The 18687-nt window shown below is 36.0% G+C and overlaps 1 protein-coding gene across 6 annotated transcripts in view; it reads right to left on the reverse strand.

The window, feature by feature from the left end:
• Positions 1-18687, reverse strand: part of KIAA0825 (KIAA0825 ortholog) — a 398660-nt gene that overhangs the window by 332715 nt on the left and 47258 nt on the right. For 4 of the 6 annotated variants that reach the window (XR_012330774.1, XM_073802294.1, XM_073802293.1 and 1 more), the window contains exons 3-4: positions 18122-18229; positions 11530-11661 (exon numbers count right to left, since the gene is read on the reverse strand). Coding sequence is in view for 5 of the 6 variants with exons in the window: in XM_073802294.1 (XP_073658395.1) it covers positions 11530-11661; positions 18122-18132 (143 nt within the window). In the remaining variant the exon portion in view is untranslated. The remainder of the gene's footprint in view (positions 1-11529; positions 11662-18121; positions 18230-18687) is intronic. The other 2 variants (XM_019929687.3, XM_019929688.3) reach the window with 1 other exon arrangement.

Consider the following 18687-nt stretch of genomic DNA (forward strand, 5'->3'; position numbering starts at 1 on the left):
AGAGGTCTCTTAGGCTGTCTTCATTTCTTTTCATACTTTTTTCTTTATTCTGTTCTGCAGCAGTGAATTTCACCATTCTGTCCTCCAGGTCACTTATCCGTTCTTCTGCCTTGCCTTTGTTATTCTGCTATTGATTCCTTCTAGTGTATTTTTCATTTCAGTTATTGTATTGCTCATCCCTGTTTGTTTGTTAATTCTTCTAGGTCTTTGTTAAACATTTCTTGCATCTTCTCGATCTTTGCCTCCATTCTTTTTCCCAGGAACTGGATCATGTTCACTATCATTATTCTGAATTCTTTTTCTGGAAGGTTGCCTATCTCCACTTCATTTAGTTGTTTTTCTGGGGTTTTATCTTGTTCCTTCATCTGGTACATAGCCCTCTGCCTTTTCATCTTGTCTATCTTTTTGTGAATGTGGTTTTTGTTCCACAGGCTGCAGGATTGTAGTTCTTCTTGCTTCTGCTGTCTGCCCTCTGGTGGATGAGGCTATCTAAGAGGCTTGTGTAAGTTTCCTGATGGGAGGGACTGGTGGTGGGTAGAGCTGACTGTTGCTCTGGTGGGCAGAGCTCAGTAAAACTTTAAGCCGCTTGACTGTTAATGGATGCGGCTGGGTTCCCTCCCTGTTGGTTGTTTGGCCTGAGGCAACCCAGCACTGGAGCCTACCTGGGCTCTTCGGTGGGGCTAATGACAGACTCTGGGAGGTTCACACCAAGGAGTACTTCCCAGAACTTCTGCTGCCAGTGTCCTTGTCCCCATGGTGAGCCACAGCCACCCCCCACCTCTGCAGGAGACCCTCCAATGCTAGCAGGTAGGTCTGGTTAAGTCTCCCCTGGGGTCACTGCTCCTTCCCCTGGGTCCTGATGCACACACTACTTTGTGTGTGCCCTCCAAGAGTGGAGTCTCTGTTTCCCCCAGTCCTGTCCAAGTCCTGCAATCAAATCCCACTAGGCTCCAAAGTCTGATGCTCTAGGAATTCATCCTCCCGTTGCTGGACCCCCCGGTTGGGAAGCCTGATGTGGGGCTCAGAACCTTCACTCCAGTGGGTGGACTTCTGTGGTATAAGTGTTCTCCAGTCTGTTAGTCACCCACCCAGCAGTTATGGGATTTGATTTTACTGTGATTGTGCCCCTCCTACCGTCTCATTGTCATTTCTCCTTTGTCTTTGGATGTGGGGTATCTTTTTTGGAGAGTTCCAGTGTCTTCCTGTCAATGATTGTCCAGCAGCTGGTTGTGATTCTGGTGTTGTCACAAGAGGGAGCGAGAGCACGTCCTTCTACTCTGCCATCTTTGTTCCTCTACTCTAATACAGTATTTTAAATCAACTATACTTTAATAATAAATACGTACTTTCATACATACATTTGAAAGAAAAAAAAAAGAAATGTGCTGGAATGAGCAACATCACCAAATGCAGGGTGGGGTGGAAGTGGGATGAGACTGGGGAGATGCACATAGTGAGTTTCAGCACTAGTGGTAATGTTTTATTCCTCATACTGGATGGTGGGCACATGAATGTTTATCATAGTACTCTTTATGCCTTTTCATATGTCTCAACACTTCTTAATAAATTTGAACCCCAACGTGCTTTAATTATAATGACTGAATTATCCAAGTTAATGGTGTGTGCAAGTGGATGCATTACCAAGAGGCTGTGTGTAAATCAATTTATAAACCATTTTTAAGGTGCAACATGCAGTATGCTTTTTAAAAGGATATCTGTGGTAATTTTCTCATTCAACATTCAATCCTAGGTTCTTTGAGTGTGCAAATTACTTATTGAATGAAGGCATATTTGATAAACATTAACTGAATACTGAATATGTAGTAGGCACTGTGATATATACTAAGGGCCTAAACATGAATAAGACATGGTCCCATCCCTAAAGGAATTGTTTCTAGTGAGAGAGATAAGCCTGTAAATGGATAACTACATTACAGTAAGACTTGATAAGAGGTGTGTGTATGATGTGCTAAGTGAGTACAATAGAGTACAACAGGAGGGAGCCATTCAATGTGCCTCTGGGAGGTGTAGAAAAGCCTTCTCCCTGTAGAAAAGGAGATTATATGCAAGGATATTGATGCTTTAAGAAAACTAATGAAATCATTGTGCTTAGAAGTCCCTGATCCCTGACCCCTGATAATTCACTGCTGATCACCTGATCTCACTGCCATGTCACTTTAAAATGATCAATATATTTATGTGGATGATAAAAAATATGAATTTATTATTTTGGTCACAACTAAATTTATGCATATATGTATGTGTGTATGTATAGATGCACTAGCTTACTCCAAAAGGACAGAGATGTCCTATAACTAAACAGACAGCACTAATCAACAACAGCACAAGAGATGATTAATATTGGGCTGGTGTAGTTGAGGACAGCAAGAGGAACTGAGAAAAAGAGAATAATTATGATATAAAATCTTGGCACTTAAGCTGACTGTAAAAACTCTTTCAAGATTGAAAACACATAGTCTTTATTATTCCATCACAGAAAAGTTCAAAGAGAAAAAAAATGTATGTTCTACCAGTAAAAATTATTAGAACTTCTTTGATGTAAAGGTTGTAGAGAACATATAGGTTTGCTTTCATAGGTTAGACTTTTTATTCTTATTTTTTTAGATCAAGGTAGAGGTGTCAAAAATGGCAGAGATTAAAGACTATTTCTACAGTGTGGGAAATGTAAACATTAAAAAAATTTTTTTAAGATTTTACACTTTTGGTGCTCTTGTTTATACTTTTCACCAACATAAATTCAGTCTAAGGAAAAGGCTTTTTCAATTCTATCATATGTTTAAAAACACCAAGAAATAGTTGTGTGGTAAATAAGAGTTCTTTTGTTTTTAGATAAGTCTAGCTCATCTAAAGAGATTATTAAAATTCCTTGGAATTAACAGTAATTATTAGGGAAGAGGGCTGATGTATAAAAACTAGTATGTAATTAAAACGTAAGTCAGCCATGAAATAAAAACTTATTTTCCTGAGACAAAGATATTTCTCGATAATATTTTTTAAAAGGCTGAGAAAAGGGTTTATAAAACAACTACTTTAATGAAAGTGTAGTAAGAAATTAGATATTTTTGCTGAACTATTTTCGATTTCAGAGATGTTTTGGTTATTTCAAAAAGTTTTAACTACACTTTCAGGAAAAAAACATCGTTGTCCCCAAACCCTGTTAACAACACTCTCATTAAGTCTTTCTCAAATGAATCTTCCCCTTTCCATTCCTACTGTGAAAGACAGGGCTCAGGATCTTATCATCTCTCATGTGGACTACAGAAATAGCTTCCCAAGATTCCCATCTATTGTCAACCTTCCTTTTGTTCGGAGTTATTCTCTGAGGAAGACAGTATGAAAGGAAACCTTAGAGTTAGGACCCTCCATTATTTGTTGCTTTACATCACCAATCCTTACCACAAAAGTTTACAGAGGCTCTAGAATGGTCCAGATTGCTTCAGGAAAGTTCAGACCGTGTGTAGGGCTGTGCCAATCTAAAAAATCTGAAGCGCTCCCCAAAGTGTCAACCAATTGTGAAATACTCCCCAACTTCCAGTCAATGACGGGTAGTCCTGGCAGTACTGTAGTGAGCCTGGCATCATATCCAAAGGCACGGTTTTCATTCTTAAATTTACATCTGACTTCGGATCCCTTTCCCTAGACTCTAGTGATGATGGGAGCTCCATGGAAGTGGCACAGGGCTGTGTTAACAACATAAAGAACATTTCCCGGAAATGTTCTATAGGGGTATTAGGACATGGAAGTTTAATACCCATGACAAGCAAGGGTAAGTTAACGTGCTCTCTTTTTTATCTATGCAGGCTTGCCTAGCTTCCGTATTCAGCACAGTTACTAAAGTCAGAATGTGGCTTATCCCAATGAAACCACACAAGTTGAAATCAGGAGAAATGCAGGGAATCTGCACCAGCATTTACTCTGTGATGATTTCCTTGATTCTCTTCCTGAGAAAGAGATTAAAAAAAAAAAAAAAGAAGAGAGAAGAGAACATACGTAATAATGAAAATCAAAAAAAAAAAAATAATGAAAATCAGAAGAGATCTGGGAACACATCTGATTTACATCTTTATCTCCATTGTCCCGATAAATTCAATCACTAAGCCAGACAACAGAGTTGACTGCAAGTTACAAACTGAGGGTTTTAATAGTACACATGGTCACATTGTGAGGAGGCAGGACATACAGCATACAGTTTCATATACTGCCAATAGGAGAGAAGACAGCTGCAGCACTTCTGTGGAACAATTTTATAACAGCTAATTGTACAACTTCTAAGAAACCATCACATAAACTTTCCTAAGGAAGGAAGGACACACATATGCATGTGTGTGTGCAGTAATAGCAGAAAGACTGCAAATAACGTAAATACTCATCAAGAGGGAATTGGCTTGTTCTATGGAGAGATTTTAAAAATACATTAAGTTAAAAAAATCTAATTGCAGCATATACACAAATTCCCATTTGTGTAAAAAGGGGAATATATTCTTGGGTACACACATCTATATGTAGAGAACATTTCTGGATAGTTATACAGTAATTCACTAATATAGGGTACCTCTGAAGACCAAGACTAGGAGAGTCAGAAGAGTAAGAAAACTTTTCCTCATCTCTGCCCTTCCATACTCAACTTTTCCTTATATCTGCCTTTCTCTACCGTCTGAAATTTTTCCTGAGTATGTATTATGTTTATATTGTAAAATACTTAATGGAAAAGAAAACTATCACATTCTACTCATCTAACTTCACACTAGCTGAAGCTAAAGCAAACACAACAGATGTCTAACAAACACATTTATTGATCATCCTCTAGCCTACTTTCTGCCAGGGCTGTTTTAGGTAATGAGAATATAATGAAGAACAGCTGGTCTTTAAAGCAGAAATAAAGGAAATAAGAATACCATTTTGCAGGCCCCCAACTCAGCTCCATCCCAAGTTCCATAAAAAGGTATTCTTAGTCATGATTCTAGAATAAAGATTGTGATTAGCAAATGCTGTGGTGTTAGTGAGCCTTTTAAGACAAGGTGTTGACTCTGTTAAATCCTTGACAAGACTCTTTTCCAGGGAAAGCTGTCAGGGTTGGGTTAGATCTCGAGGCATCAATCATCTATAGGAAAGATGAGCCAGCCACAGCAGTCACATCTCCTTACCAGGGCTCAGTCCCCTTTTAGTGTTTCCTCCTCTGTTCTTGACCTCACAGCTGGGCTATCTTTACCTGGCACCTCTGGTTGGTATCTCAGGGGTGGGGGGCTTACTTCCCCCTGGACCATTAACTCTGACCCTCAATGGGGAGTAGTGGCCTGACTATTGCTGGCTCAATCTCCTCATGAGGTCTAGATTCTTAGTACAATATTATTCATACTTTTGTTATTAAAACAGTTTATAAATAGGAAGACACTTACTTCCCTTTCCTTATTTCCCATGAAAAGATAATGACAATAATATTCCTTAGGAATATCCCAAACAATAATTCTTTATTGTCTTATGCCTATTTGGCCAAAAGTAGATAAAGCTAACACACATAAAAATAAAAGTTATACTTTTAAAACCTGTCAAACACTTAAAATGTATGCATTACCTGAAAGAATCTCTTAACAATCATCTAGTGGACTACTGATCCCACATTTTATGCTACTTATCTCAGCGTCCTAAAGCGTCTAATGAAAGCATCGAGGGCACACAATACAGGACTGTGGAGAAAGAAGTTGGAGCACCATACATTATTTGAATGGAGCTAATGGTGACAGAAAATGATGAGGAGGAAGTGGTCCAATATGCCACCTTGAAACAGAGAGCATGGTTAAATTTATAGAAACCATGTATCCAATATTCTGTCACAATATAAAGTTAACGCCTTCCCTACCACCTGGACACCACCTCTCCTGGATCAAGACAAACAATATGATCCATGGTAGCACTTCTTGTTCTTTCTTTAGATTAAAAAAAAAAAAAAAAAAAAAAGTAGAAATCCTGCACAGTGCCAGCAAAACTTACATCCTGGGGTACACACAAAGATTGTCTATAATTAAGAAACAGATAGGCAAAAGAAACTCTTAATGATGCAATTATAGCTATCCAACTGACCATTAAGAGGAGAAAAATCATTCATGCCATATTGTAAGCCCAAGAGAACTTCTAGACCTCAATACTGTGTTAAACTAATAATAAGTTCCATTCAGCTCAAAAAAGATTTCAGTGCTACATGTGGTTTTTAGTTACTGAAGTGAGTCTGTGGATACAACATTCATAGTATTCCTCTTTGGCAGGTTATTTATCCTCCTGCTACCAATGTTGATATGTGTTAAAATTAAATGATTCACCATCACTGATTTCCACTGTCAGACCTAAGAGTCACCTAGCTCTGACTTGAATGGAAATGAGGATGTAAAAGTGAAAATGGTCTGAGAGAATGACAGCCTCTCTTGAAGGGCAGGTGAAAGTTCAGTGACCTCTGGGCACTCTAGTCCATTCTGGTGAATCACTGCTTTGGGAAGCAAAAGACCCTGTGGCTCATAAAATCTGATGATATTAAGAAGAGGGAAGGAATTCACACTTAGAATTCAGGGTCACTGCTAGAAATACAACTTTAAAAATTCAAGGGTAAGGAAAAATACCATATTTAAAAACGAATTACTAATTTTTTTCTTTAAAAGTATTGGGAAAAGCCATATCATACAGATGTTCATTACTTATTCAATGTACACCATTGAGAGATAAATAGAACTGTTAGAATACAAAAATGCCAAGGGTAATTCAACTACTGCAATGTAAGTGTGGCATAACTGATTCGCCATGACATACAATTTTCTAAAAGCTATTCTGTTAGAAGGCAATAAATGAGTGCAGAAATGATTTACACTCTTCTGAAACATGGTTATTATTCAGTATTTTATTTTTAAAAATATATATACCCTATACTGTTATTTCTCTAGAGTATAATAAAAACATAATTGAATTTGATGAAAAATAGACTTGATTCTAAATGTAGCATACAGCACATACAGCTCTCCCTTATTTTATCCCCTGTGAAGATCAATGGTCACTTGAGGTGGTTTTGCTCTAGGTTTGTTTTAATATATGGGCAATAAAATATTTTTAATTTAAAAATTATATCCTTATATTCCATGTCATATTTTCTTTTTAATACTAACATCTGAATTTTGACCTAAATAACAATTTATGAATGCAAAGTACAGTATTTTAATCATTGTTTTACTTCTCAATATGATTTCTTATTGACCAGGTAGGACAGGATATTAACTGTAGATGGTTTAGCAAATAAAAATGAAGCAGTCTATAACAAAAGCATCAGAGCTCAGTGACTTGTTTCTTTGTATGTTTGTTTTATCTTTTTTTTTTTTTTTGGCCGTGCCCTGCAGCATGTGGGATCTTAGTTCCCCGACCAGGGATTGAACCCATCCCTCCTGCAGTGGAAGCACAGAGTCTTAACCACTGGACTGCCAGGGAAGTCCCTCAGTGACTTGTTTTGATGGCGCCTCAAGGCCATTATGAACAAAGAAGGTTACTTTTTAGAAAATATTTAAAATTTGTTTTAATATAACCACCTCTCTCTATATATGTATAACTGAATCACTTTGCTGCACATCTGAAACTAACACAACGTTGTAAATCAACTATACTTCAATTAAAAAGAATTTTTTAGTATCAGTGAAAAAAATAACCATCTTTAGAATATAGATAAGTGACTTGTTAATCTATTCAAGCTAACACTCTTTTCATTTATAAGTTCCTTTGGGTTAGAAACTGTTTCATGAAATATATAAATATATAATATATATAAATTAAATAAATACATAATTACTCTGAAGATTAATATAGTGATTTTATATTTACATATACAATATAAATTATAATATACACTATAGTGTGGTTAAGTCTCATATATATGCTATTTTTTAAAAAGACACACACACACGTAGACATAGAAATTAAGGGCAGATACAAAGCAAAAATAAGAGGCTTAATTCTCCCTGTTGAAAATAAGGGAAAAGGTTTCCCTCGTTTCCTATTTCTTAAAGTATTTACCTTAGAAACTTGCAAATGTAAGGACTTTTTCATCTCTTTAAAATGTATCCCTTGGAAGACTAGATAGACCTTTTGTCAGCTTTCTCAGACAGGACTGTCTTTCTCAAGAATCTGGGAATCATCTTTTCAAAATACAAACACCAAAGGAGATAGCCCCCCTATACCCCTGTTCCTGTGAAGAGTAGGAGCCCAACTTCAGTGGGTGCCTTGATCCAATTTGCAACACTGCTTCTTGTCATAAAGATATAAGAAGTTTGCTTCTCCTCAGGATGAAGCCAACTAGCTAACACAGGTGTTCTTTAATCATGGTAAAGTTAGGATGAACCACGTGTGAAAAATGGGCTTCCAAATCCTCTATTTGAAGGCTAGTTATGAGACAGGAAGGAAGGGGGCAGGGCACAACCACTAAAAGAATGATACAACCATTAAGAAAAACAGGATACCACAAAAACCAGTTAGAACCTACTAGGCCTAAGATGGCAGAAGATTCGACTTCTGGTAGACCTTGAGCCTCATTATACACTCACTGTAATACATTAGCATACACTAAATGATACACCCACAGGCGCCGTAACAGTTCTGAGGCCAACCATAAAAGGCCAAAAAGTGGGCGGTAGCCCAATTCCTGGAAATATCCACCCCTTCCCCAAAATACCTGTAATAATCCTCCCACTGATTAGCCTATGAAACTATCCAGCCCATAAAAACTAACCACCCCATATTTTGGGGCTGCTCTCGCCTCCTGAGAGGGCCCACACTCTGTCTATGGAGTGTGTATCTCTCTAAATAAACCTGCTTTCACTTTACTATGGCTAACTCTTGAATTCTTTCCTGCGTAAAGCCAAGGATCCTCACTTGACGGTCTGTCCCAGGGACTTGGGACTCACCCGAGACCTGGGACACGACCATCCTCTCGTGCCCCATTTTTTCCTATAAGTTATTGTCGATCTTGAAAACATATATGTAATGGGTGTACCTACTAGACTATATAAAGGGCTGTGCGTGGTTCCTTTCTGTCTTTGCAATCTCTTAGCAGATCGCCTGGGATGCTTATTACAGTTTGGTTTAATGCCTACTGAATAACAGAAGTGTTTTCTTTCTCTTTTGCCTTTGTGGAGAGGATTTCTGGGATGGGAGGAGATTTTGTTTTTAATTATAATTCCACAACAATGTTACCTTTTGGTTTTTTGTTTGTTTTGTTTTTTTAAATTTTTATTGGATTATAGGTTATCTTTTGAATTCAAGTTATTTATGCCCATTGTTATGATGAAAAATTAACTGTATTCTCATATTAAACATGAGGAAAAAATTGCAAGAAAATTTCACTTGCTTGGTTCAGTGCCTTTGACAATCCAATATAACTATATTTTAAGTTTTCAAAAAGGAGATACCATATGTCATTCAATAATAGAAATTTTTACTGTGGTGTGCATATTTGTAACCCACATTGATAGGGATAGAGTAGGATAGTTATACAGGTAGTTGTAGAAGTCCCAGTAGGGGATTATAGATAGAGAGGGAAACCTAGGGAACTTTGGGAGATCACTGTAAGTTAACAGTCACTCAAGAAAGCTATCGGAATGTCGTGGAAGAAGCAAGCTTGCTTAACTATAAAGTCATAAATAAAAGCACGAGATACACCCCAGGTCATTAAGTGAAAGAGAAAAAATGAGGCCTGCATTCTGCTGGTTGAGTTCAACAAGATAATGATCCTTAGGACCAAGGACAGGAATTTAAGGGAAAGGTGACATTCCAAAGTAGGAGACCCTCATTATATGGAAACCTGAGATGATTCAACATATTTTAGTATATGTTACCACCCTTCTGCTGATTTGAATAAGTGCCCTGACAGTCCTAGTTTGACCTCATGGGTCAAATACTCTCCTGCCCGATAAGAAGGAGGAGGTAGTGATGTAAGCCTGATGAGGAAGAATGAGGAAGAAGGTGGTCTTTTCCCCCTGTCCCACTTTCCTTTGATTATAAAAATGTAGCCCGCTTAATCCTTGGGGCAGAGCCCCCTCACCTTTCCACTTGCATCTCTCACAAGCTTCTTATATTAATAAATCTACTTGTTGCCTCTTGCTGAATTCCTTCTGCGCTGAGAGACAAAGAACCTGAGCCTCAGTAAGTCCAGACACGAGTTGAGTGATTCTAATTAAAACACCGTGGGTTCAAGTCCCAATTTGGGTTTAGGCTGGGTTCAAGTCCCGGCCTGTGGGTTCAATCCCAATCTGAGTTACACGGTTTCAACATGAAATGAATTATTAGAATCTTTGACCAAAAGGATTGAAATAAGTGAACTGACTCTAGGGTCCAAATGCATATAAAGACAGAGTCCTTTCTATCAGAGAATATGTATTAATGGAAATCTGCTTAACTGTTCCTGCTTCCCCCAGTGTTTAGAAACACTAATTTTGGAGTAGGTGATAAAGACTAACCTTGCATAGGTGGACTCCCTAGTCTCTTAAGTAAGTGAGAAGACTTAAAATGACAAACATTACATAAAAATAATTTAATGTTCTGCTTTCAGCAATTCAAGAAATCCATGGCCTTATACTACGAATTTATTTTAATACCTTAATTCCAAAATTTTAATTTCTGTGCTTATCCATCAAATGAGAATATTTAATTCTAAACCTATTAGTGAAAATGCAGGCCATCAATACTGGCAAACTAAGAAATCATGAACAGTTTAGGGGAGCAGAATTTGCCACCCTAAAATATGTCTCTTTGGCATATTAAATTATTTTAAGCTGGTTGTTTTCTAAGAAACACACATATGGTAAACACTCTGAAAACCAAGCACGAGCTACCCTTTTGTTAGAAACATTCACATTTATAAGGAAAATCTCCATTTGTAAGGGTGTCTCCCTCACTGTACCAGGCAGAGGAGGATCTCTAGAAACTCTTATCAGTGGAGAAGGTACTGACTTAAATCTGCATAACAACCTTATCCTTGTTTACTGTGCTTTTCCTGGTAACTTCCCAAGACACTCTACCCACCCTCAACATCCTCTTTTGCCTTTAGCTGAGAATGGTTAAGGTGAGGATTTTGCCCATTTTGGTCAGCTACTCAGTTTTTCTGTTTCTCTCCCATGTATACATGTAATTACACTTTTGTTTGATTTTCTTCTGTTAATCTGTCTCATGTCAATTTAATTCTTAGACTACTCAAAAGAACCTAGAAGGGTAGAGGAAAACTTCCTCCTCCCAACAAGAGTAATTCAACAAACTTTATCTATTTGAAGGCAATGCCTATATTTTTTAGCCTTATTTAAAGTAGTAATCAGATAAGGAAAATCATGTTATATTCTAGAGGGGAGGGTCTAATTAATTCTTTTTCAGGAAAGTTAATGATAATTAAAACCTAAAATTTTCTTAAGAGCAGGAAACACTAAAATTAGACAAGATAAAAGTTTGTGTAAATGAAACATGAAACCAACTTGTTTTAAAATTAGCAATATTTACCTTATGGCATTTTGTTCTATCTTTTCATCAATGTCATTGAAGATCTGCTTAAACTCCAAGTCTCCAGGAAATGAATTTAACAAACAATGTAGGTCAAAAGAATTATGGGAATATTCATCTCTCCAATCCATCCTGAGGAATAAGAATAAAAAATGTCAGTTTCCCCAAAATGAAAGGAAAAAAATCCACCTCAAGTTGTGATATTAACTCCAAAATAATAATGCCCATTTAGAGGCAAAATACAGCAGTAGAAGAAGTAGGGTATTATTAATCTAGGTAGATTGTTTTATTATTTAAATTTCATGAGGTGTGACCTAATTTTCACACTTCTCTGTGGTTTAGAAGCTGAAAAAAAGTCAGAGTACCTAAGCATCCTGCTGCTTCTCACTGTAACCAAGAGCTGCAAAGGAAATCCCGAAGCCTCAGGGATCTGTGTGAACAAGGGTGGTTGCTTCAAGAATTCAGCAACTTCCCTCCACTCTTGTCAACATATTGACCTAGTCATTGGAAACTCAGAATTTTTTAGTCTCATCCCCTAGTCCTGTTTTATATGTGAAGAAGGTAAAATTTCCCTTGCGTTCTTCTACCACCCTTGTCAACCTAAGTACTGACATTGGACTAAAACTTAAATACAATACTCCTTCTAGAGATAAGCATTTTCCCACTACCAAAACGTCAATCATTCATTCCATGTGTATTCACTGAATGCTTGATATATAACAGGCACTGCTGAAGAAGCTGGGGATACAGCTGCAACAAGTCAAAGTCCCTGCCCTCATGGTGTTTTTGATCTAGTGGGGGAGGTAGATTTTAAAAACACATAACCAGATATATTTTATAAAAGATTACATGATGAGAAGTGCTATGAGAACAAATACAGCAGGGCAATGAGATAGACTAAAAATGATAGTGTTGGGGCAGAGTGTAAACTTTTTTTTATTTAGAGGTACGTTATTTTTTGACATAAAATATTAATCTGATGACTGATGGTATAAATGAATGAGAAATTTAAACATTAAATTATAACACATATACATAGACTAAATATTAACAAGAAAAAGGCTTGGAAAAATGTGGTTTTAGTTTGGATACACCCAAAATATTTGAAATATTATCTAAAAAGTTTTGCAGAAGCTACAACACTAATAGACACACTCATCCTTAATTATTTCATTATTAATAAATGTAGGTAATTTATTATCATATAATAAAACAGCTAAAGAGTTCTCATAGTTTCTATCTGGCACTTCAAAGAAGTTGTTTTGGAATACAGCTTTTATTCTTCCTAAGAGATATTACTTTAAGAGGAAAACATTCCACTAAAACATTTTAATATAGAAGTCCATGGTATCACCAGACTTGTCATTTGAAACTCAATTAGTTCCAATATACCATTTTTAAATATCAAAATCCTCATACAGGGGCTTCCCTGGTGGCACAGTGGTTGAGAATCTGCCTGCCAATGCAGGGGACACGGGTTCGAGCCCTGATCTGGGAAGATCCCACATGCTGTGGAGCAACTAGGCCCGTGAGCCACAACTACTGAGCCTGTGTGTCTGGAGCTTGTGCTCCACAACAAGAGAGGCCGTGACAGTGAGAGGCCCGCGCACCACGATGAAGAGTGGCCCCTGCTTGCCGCAACTAGAGAAAGCCCTCGCACAGAAGCAACTAGAGAAAGCCCTCGCACAGAAACGAAGACCCAACACAGCCAAAAATAAATAAATAAATAAATAAATAAATAAATAATCCTCATACATTTGGAGTCTCCTTTTAAAAATATTTTGCAATAAAAGGTTTAATTTTTCATTTGAAAACAAATATTTACCTATAATATACCATAATTAACATTAACTTGAAATCAGGCAAAAAAATAAAATTGCCGAAACTATAAGCTAAGTGGTAGAAAATGCTATGTCCATCAGAAGTTATACTTCTTTAGGACACCAAAACCTCAGTATTTCCATATACCAATGAGTTTGATATCTTCCTATCTTTCCAGTAGCTCACCTACTTACAGCTATTATCAGAACAGTCATTTCTGAACCCAATGGCCAATATTACTAATAATGAATTCAGTTTATGTATTTGCATATTTTTGAATCTTTTTGGGTAGTTCAACTTTTCAGGTGATGAGATATTCAAAAACTGTTGCAAGAAAATAAAATTTCAGTTTTATAATGGAAAGATTTGAATGGCTGAGGGTTCCCGTAGAGAACTCAAACTTAGTAAATATTTTGTTTATAGCCAGCTTCTCTGTAATAAAACAAATTATATTATCAATATTCTGTTCAGAGTTGCCCCAATTTGTCGATATTGTAACGCCTCATTACTTCAGACTCCACATATTCAAACTAAAGAAAATATGTGTAGAAGTCAGCTTAAATATAATAGCAAACTAGTAATATGATTTGTTGTATATCTACTATGTATAAGGTAATTTATATACATCACCTTCCTTAATCTTCATAATAACTCTACAAAACAGTTATTATCCTCATGTATAGGGGAGGGAACTTGGGCCCAAAGAAATGAACTAACATGTCCATGTTACATAACTACCCAGTGTTAGGGGCTAGGGTATGAACCCAGACCTGTTTGGTTTTAAAACTTGAGGTTGCTGGACTCTTGATAAATGAATCAGTTACTGCATATAAAACATTGTAGAATGTAGAAATGATATTAAACAAAATGTTAAAATGGTTATCTTTGGACAGACTGGATAGACTATGGTTGATTTTTATTTTCTTCTTCATATTTAGCACTTTCCAATGTTTTGCAATAAGTACTTATTTTATATATAATTAGGATAAGTAGTTAACAAAGAAATTAGCTTTGCTCTCAGGACTTGTGTATGATTTCTCATTCTATTGGGTTGGCCAAAAAGTTCGTTCGGGTTTTTGGTAAGCTGCTATGGAAAACCCCAAACGAACTTTTTGGCTAACCCAATACACTTTCTATATGTCTTCATTTGAAACATCTTCCAACCTTAAAACTTCTCTCTTGCCAATTTGTATTTACAATTTCTTTCAAAGTCTGATTCAAACCTTACATAATTCCTAAATATCTCTCCACTGACCATTTCGCCAAACTTTTTGTATTGTTTTGTGGTATTTGTGCTTACAAATGCTGTTAAAAGGAAATCTGTTGTTTTGTATCATTTCAATATTGAATGTGTGTGTTATGTCCTTCATTGAAATCAGCTCTGGGGTAAAACAATAATGGACAGAAACAGGTCAAACATTCAGATAGGGTTGGTGACCATGATTTTGAAGGATTCCCAATCTACATGGTTGCATGATTTTCTCTATTTAACCTCAGTAGAGAAGTTAATTAGTACATACAAAGACTGTCATTATAAAGAAATGCCATTTGATAACGATGATGGGGTACCAGAATGATGATGGTTCAGAGTTTTCATATGACTGGCATAGATCTGTGATGCTTCCATACGTATGATAAGATTTCAAGGTGGTGAAAGACAAGAGAAACAAGAGTCACCTTTACAGTGGTAGTAAAGTTTAAGATGCTGTGTGATAGGATAATAGAAAACTTGATGGGCAAACTATAATAAGATGAGAAAATTAACCTGAGTGAATAGGGATGCACAGGACCAACATGAGAAATAAAGGAGGGAGAGTACAGACTGTAGTAAGTGACGCTAAAGTTTGGATTTAGAAGTTTTCCCATTAGGATGGCCGTGATCCCTGCAGGACTGTGGTGAGAAAGAAGCACGCACTGAATGAGTATGAGCACAGACACCAAACTTCCCATTTCCTTACATGTATTTTGTGGGCCCACAGTGTGTCTGACACTGTGCTGGGCATCATGAAGGAGCAGAGAGACTGAATGATTGAACAGTCTCTCCTCTCAAGGAACAGTAATAAGCACGGGACCATAAGAAAGGGAGCGAGTAGAAAGATCACTGCTATATTCTAAGTGAAACATAACTATGACCTCAACAACAGAAAAGTAAATTATTGAGGGACCAATGTAATCTGGGAAATACTTCAGTGGTATTTCAAAAAGATAGAATTACCTTTAAAAAATCTAAGGGGAAAAGGAAGAGGCTATGAAGCTATGGATCAAGATATAGCTTTACATTCTGTTTATGTCCCTATAAATCGTCATCAGGGACACAATAATAATTTGACATAATGAATGAAGTCTCTTATCCTAATCCACGATCAATCAAAGATGGCAACTATAACTTTTTAAAGTACAATAACTTTGTTTTTGAAATTTCCATTCCCCAACTCTGTTTTTAAATGTTCATTCTCCTGTAATGTTTCTGATCACTTTTTGTATAAGATTAAAAAAAGTGTTTAATATTTCAAACAAGTATTAGCAGCCAATCTAATATTAATTATTGCCTTTTAAAGACAAGTTATGTTTGAAGAATTATATCTAAGCCAAACATCTGTAGATCAAATTTCAGCCACAGGCAAATTATAACAGTTGAGTTATAAATTCCTAAGAACAATGACTATAATAAAATATGAAAATATTATAAGCACTGCCAGAAAACATTACAGTAAAGCAATAAAACTAATCATACCTTACGTGATCAAAAGAAAGCAGACAAAAGTAATTTTCGACTCTCACTTGTCCCTTAACATATTTTAAAATGATACCTTTCTATCCTAACGTCTCTTCTTATCTAAACACATACAATGGTTAGAGTTCTTATCTTATCTTTTTTCAGTTTCTTCAATAATAATAGTCCCAAGTGCCATTCTTCTTAAGACCAACATGATTAAAAAGGATTGAAAGATAGAAAAACCAACCCTTGGGAGGAAATCCACACAGAAATTTAGTTAGTAAAGGAAACATTTGGATCAAGTGATTTCTCCAGTGAGGAGGGTCTAATGCCTTTCATATCTATGGCTGGACTGTGGAATTAATGTGTCCACCAGCTCTAGCTCACCTGAAGTCCTACCATCCAATATCACTGTTTAACCTAAAATAAACAGTTAATTAGCACAGTAAGTGGGGTATTCTGATTAATTAAAGATAATTATACATTCCACATATAACTGAACAAGTTTCAAAATGTTGCTCTATAATAAAATACATTTAACTCTAAACATCATTGAACCAAGAATCAAAAGATCTGAGTCCTGATCCTGGTCTGCCAATGCCTCTGTGACTTTGGGTGAGTCACTCAATCTGTCAAGAGGGATGGAGCTTATGTTCCTCATTTATAAAATGAGGTGAATGGATTTATTAGGCTCTGAGGTTTCTTCTAGCTATAAATTTGTTGTTATTCTATAAAAATGGTAGGAGAAGGACATATTTCTGAACCCCCCAAATTAACTTTTCCATGGACTATTTGTCAATACCATCATTGTTCCTGTATCCTGGACTCTCAGAGCTATTTTTAATTCTTCCCTTTTCCCTTCTCCAGGACTGCCACATGGAAAGCTAAAGTAGAATCTGTAGCTTAGCAAGAAATACTATGTGAAAAGAGGAAACGTGAGGCAGGAAGACATTCTCTTATGGTAATAGGTAGATGCCCTGTACTGATGCTCCATTCTCCAACCTGCACCTCCCTAAAATATTCTAAAAAGCAATCAGCCCATGTTTCTGGGTTCCTTTGAATTGAAACAGTCTTTACTCAACAAAAGATGTCTGAGATGAACTGAGTTTGGGCACTATGCCTCCACAAGGAAGGTGACATTACAGCCATCATGTATCCTTGAGCTATTATTCTTGGTATCTTTTATATTATTTGTATTATTCTTTGTATTTCTTGTTTGGTTTGAGTTGCTGATTTGATAAAAAAAAAAAAGCAAACTGAAATTTGGACCAGGTCGTCGTTCTTAAATCTGAACCAGCCTTTTCTTCTGGCCTGGTTCATTTTAACTTTTCCATCCATATTTAGTCACAAAGTAGTCTTCTTATATCATTCACAAAGTCCTGCCAACTTTATATAATTCAAAATTTAACTTTTACTAAATCTTGACAATTTTATGTAGTTATAAAGTTGTACAAGAGAATTATTATTTTACCTCTCATATATGTTGGCTTGTTTACTGCCATATATATTTAACAGCTTTCCCTAGAACCATTATAAATTTCATTCATTATGAAGCCTATATAATTTCCAAAAAAAGATTTTTTTAAGGCTAGATCTTCCCCTGTGATATCTCAGAGTTGCCAAAAATTTATTTTCATCAATTACTGAGAGTTGAAATTTTAATGTTCTAGCCTCCCCTAAGACTGAGAAACAACTCAAATGGATCTCCATTTATTGACAGTCATTTCAAATACCTAATACATTGAAGTCTTATATTAGGAAATAATGAACTTGTTTTATTCAATTTATACTGCTATGCTTTCTACTAATTATTGTGGAAGTTCTGATTATTATAATTATATGAGCTATAATATTGATATACATCCAGTAAGTACTCATATTAACATACTACAGCTATTAAAATCCTCTTTGATAAAATATAGAACACTTCACTGTAACTCCTCTATTAGTAATTTAGATATGTGTATGTATGAAGTAGAAACTGACAGGATCAGTTGGAATACACTATTGCAGCTTGACAAGCAAACAGAATTAATTGTCATATGCTTTACTCACCAAATTGACATTGCTTTCTTTATTTTTCAGTGTACCTTTCTTTCCAGAAAATATTTTCATTTTAATAACTCTTTATAATCTTCAATATGCAATCTTCGTCATCTCTTGCTTTAATACAACAGTGAAACCAAGATAATTAAAAATGAATTTAATTTCAGCATTCTTTTATAACTTGGTGCTTGTATATTTCACATGATTTAAAAGTCATAAAACACAGATGTAAAGAACAAATGTATGGACACCAAGGGGGGAAAGCTGGGGGGTGGGGGATGGTGGTGGGATGAATTGGGAGATTGGGATTGACATATATACACTAATATGTATAAAATAGATAACTAATAAGAACCTGCTGTATAAAAAAATAAATAAATAAAATTCAAAAAAATCAGTTTAAGACTAAAAAAATAAATTTAAAAAAGTCATAAAATTATTATATATTTTGAGATTAGAACTAAATAATGTTGCAAATCATGGGGCTGTGATTTACTAATGAATTTTCAGGTACAATAAAACCTTAGTAATTTGGAAAACTACATCTGCATTAGAAAGTTTAAGTTATGGAGCAC

The sequence above is a fragment of the Tursiops truncatus genome, chromosome 3 (assembly GCF_011762595.2).
Source record: "Tursiops truncatus isolate mTurTru1 chromosome 3, mTurTru1.mat.Y, whole genome shotgun sequence".
In the NCBI taxonomy this organism is placed as follows: domain Eukaryota; kingdom Metazoa; phylum Chordata; class Mammalia; order Artiodactyla; family Delphinidae; genus Tursiops; species Tursiops truncatus.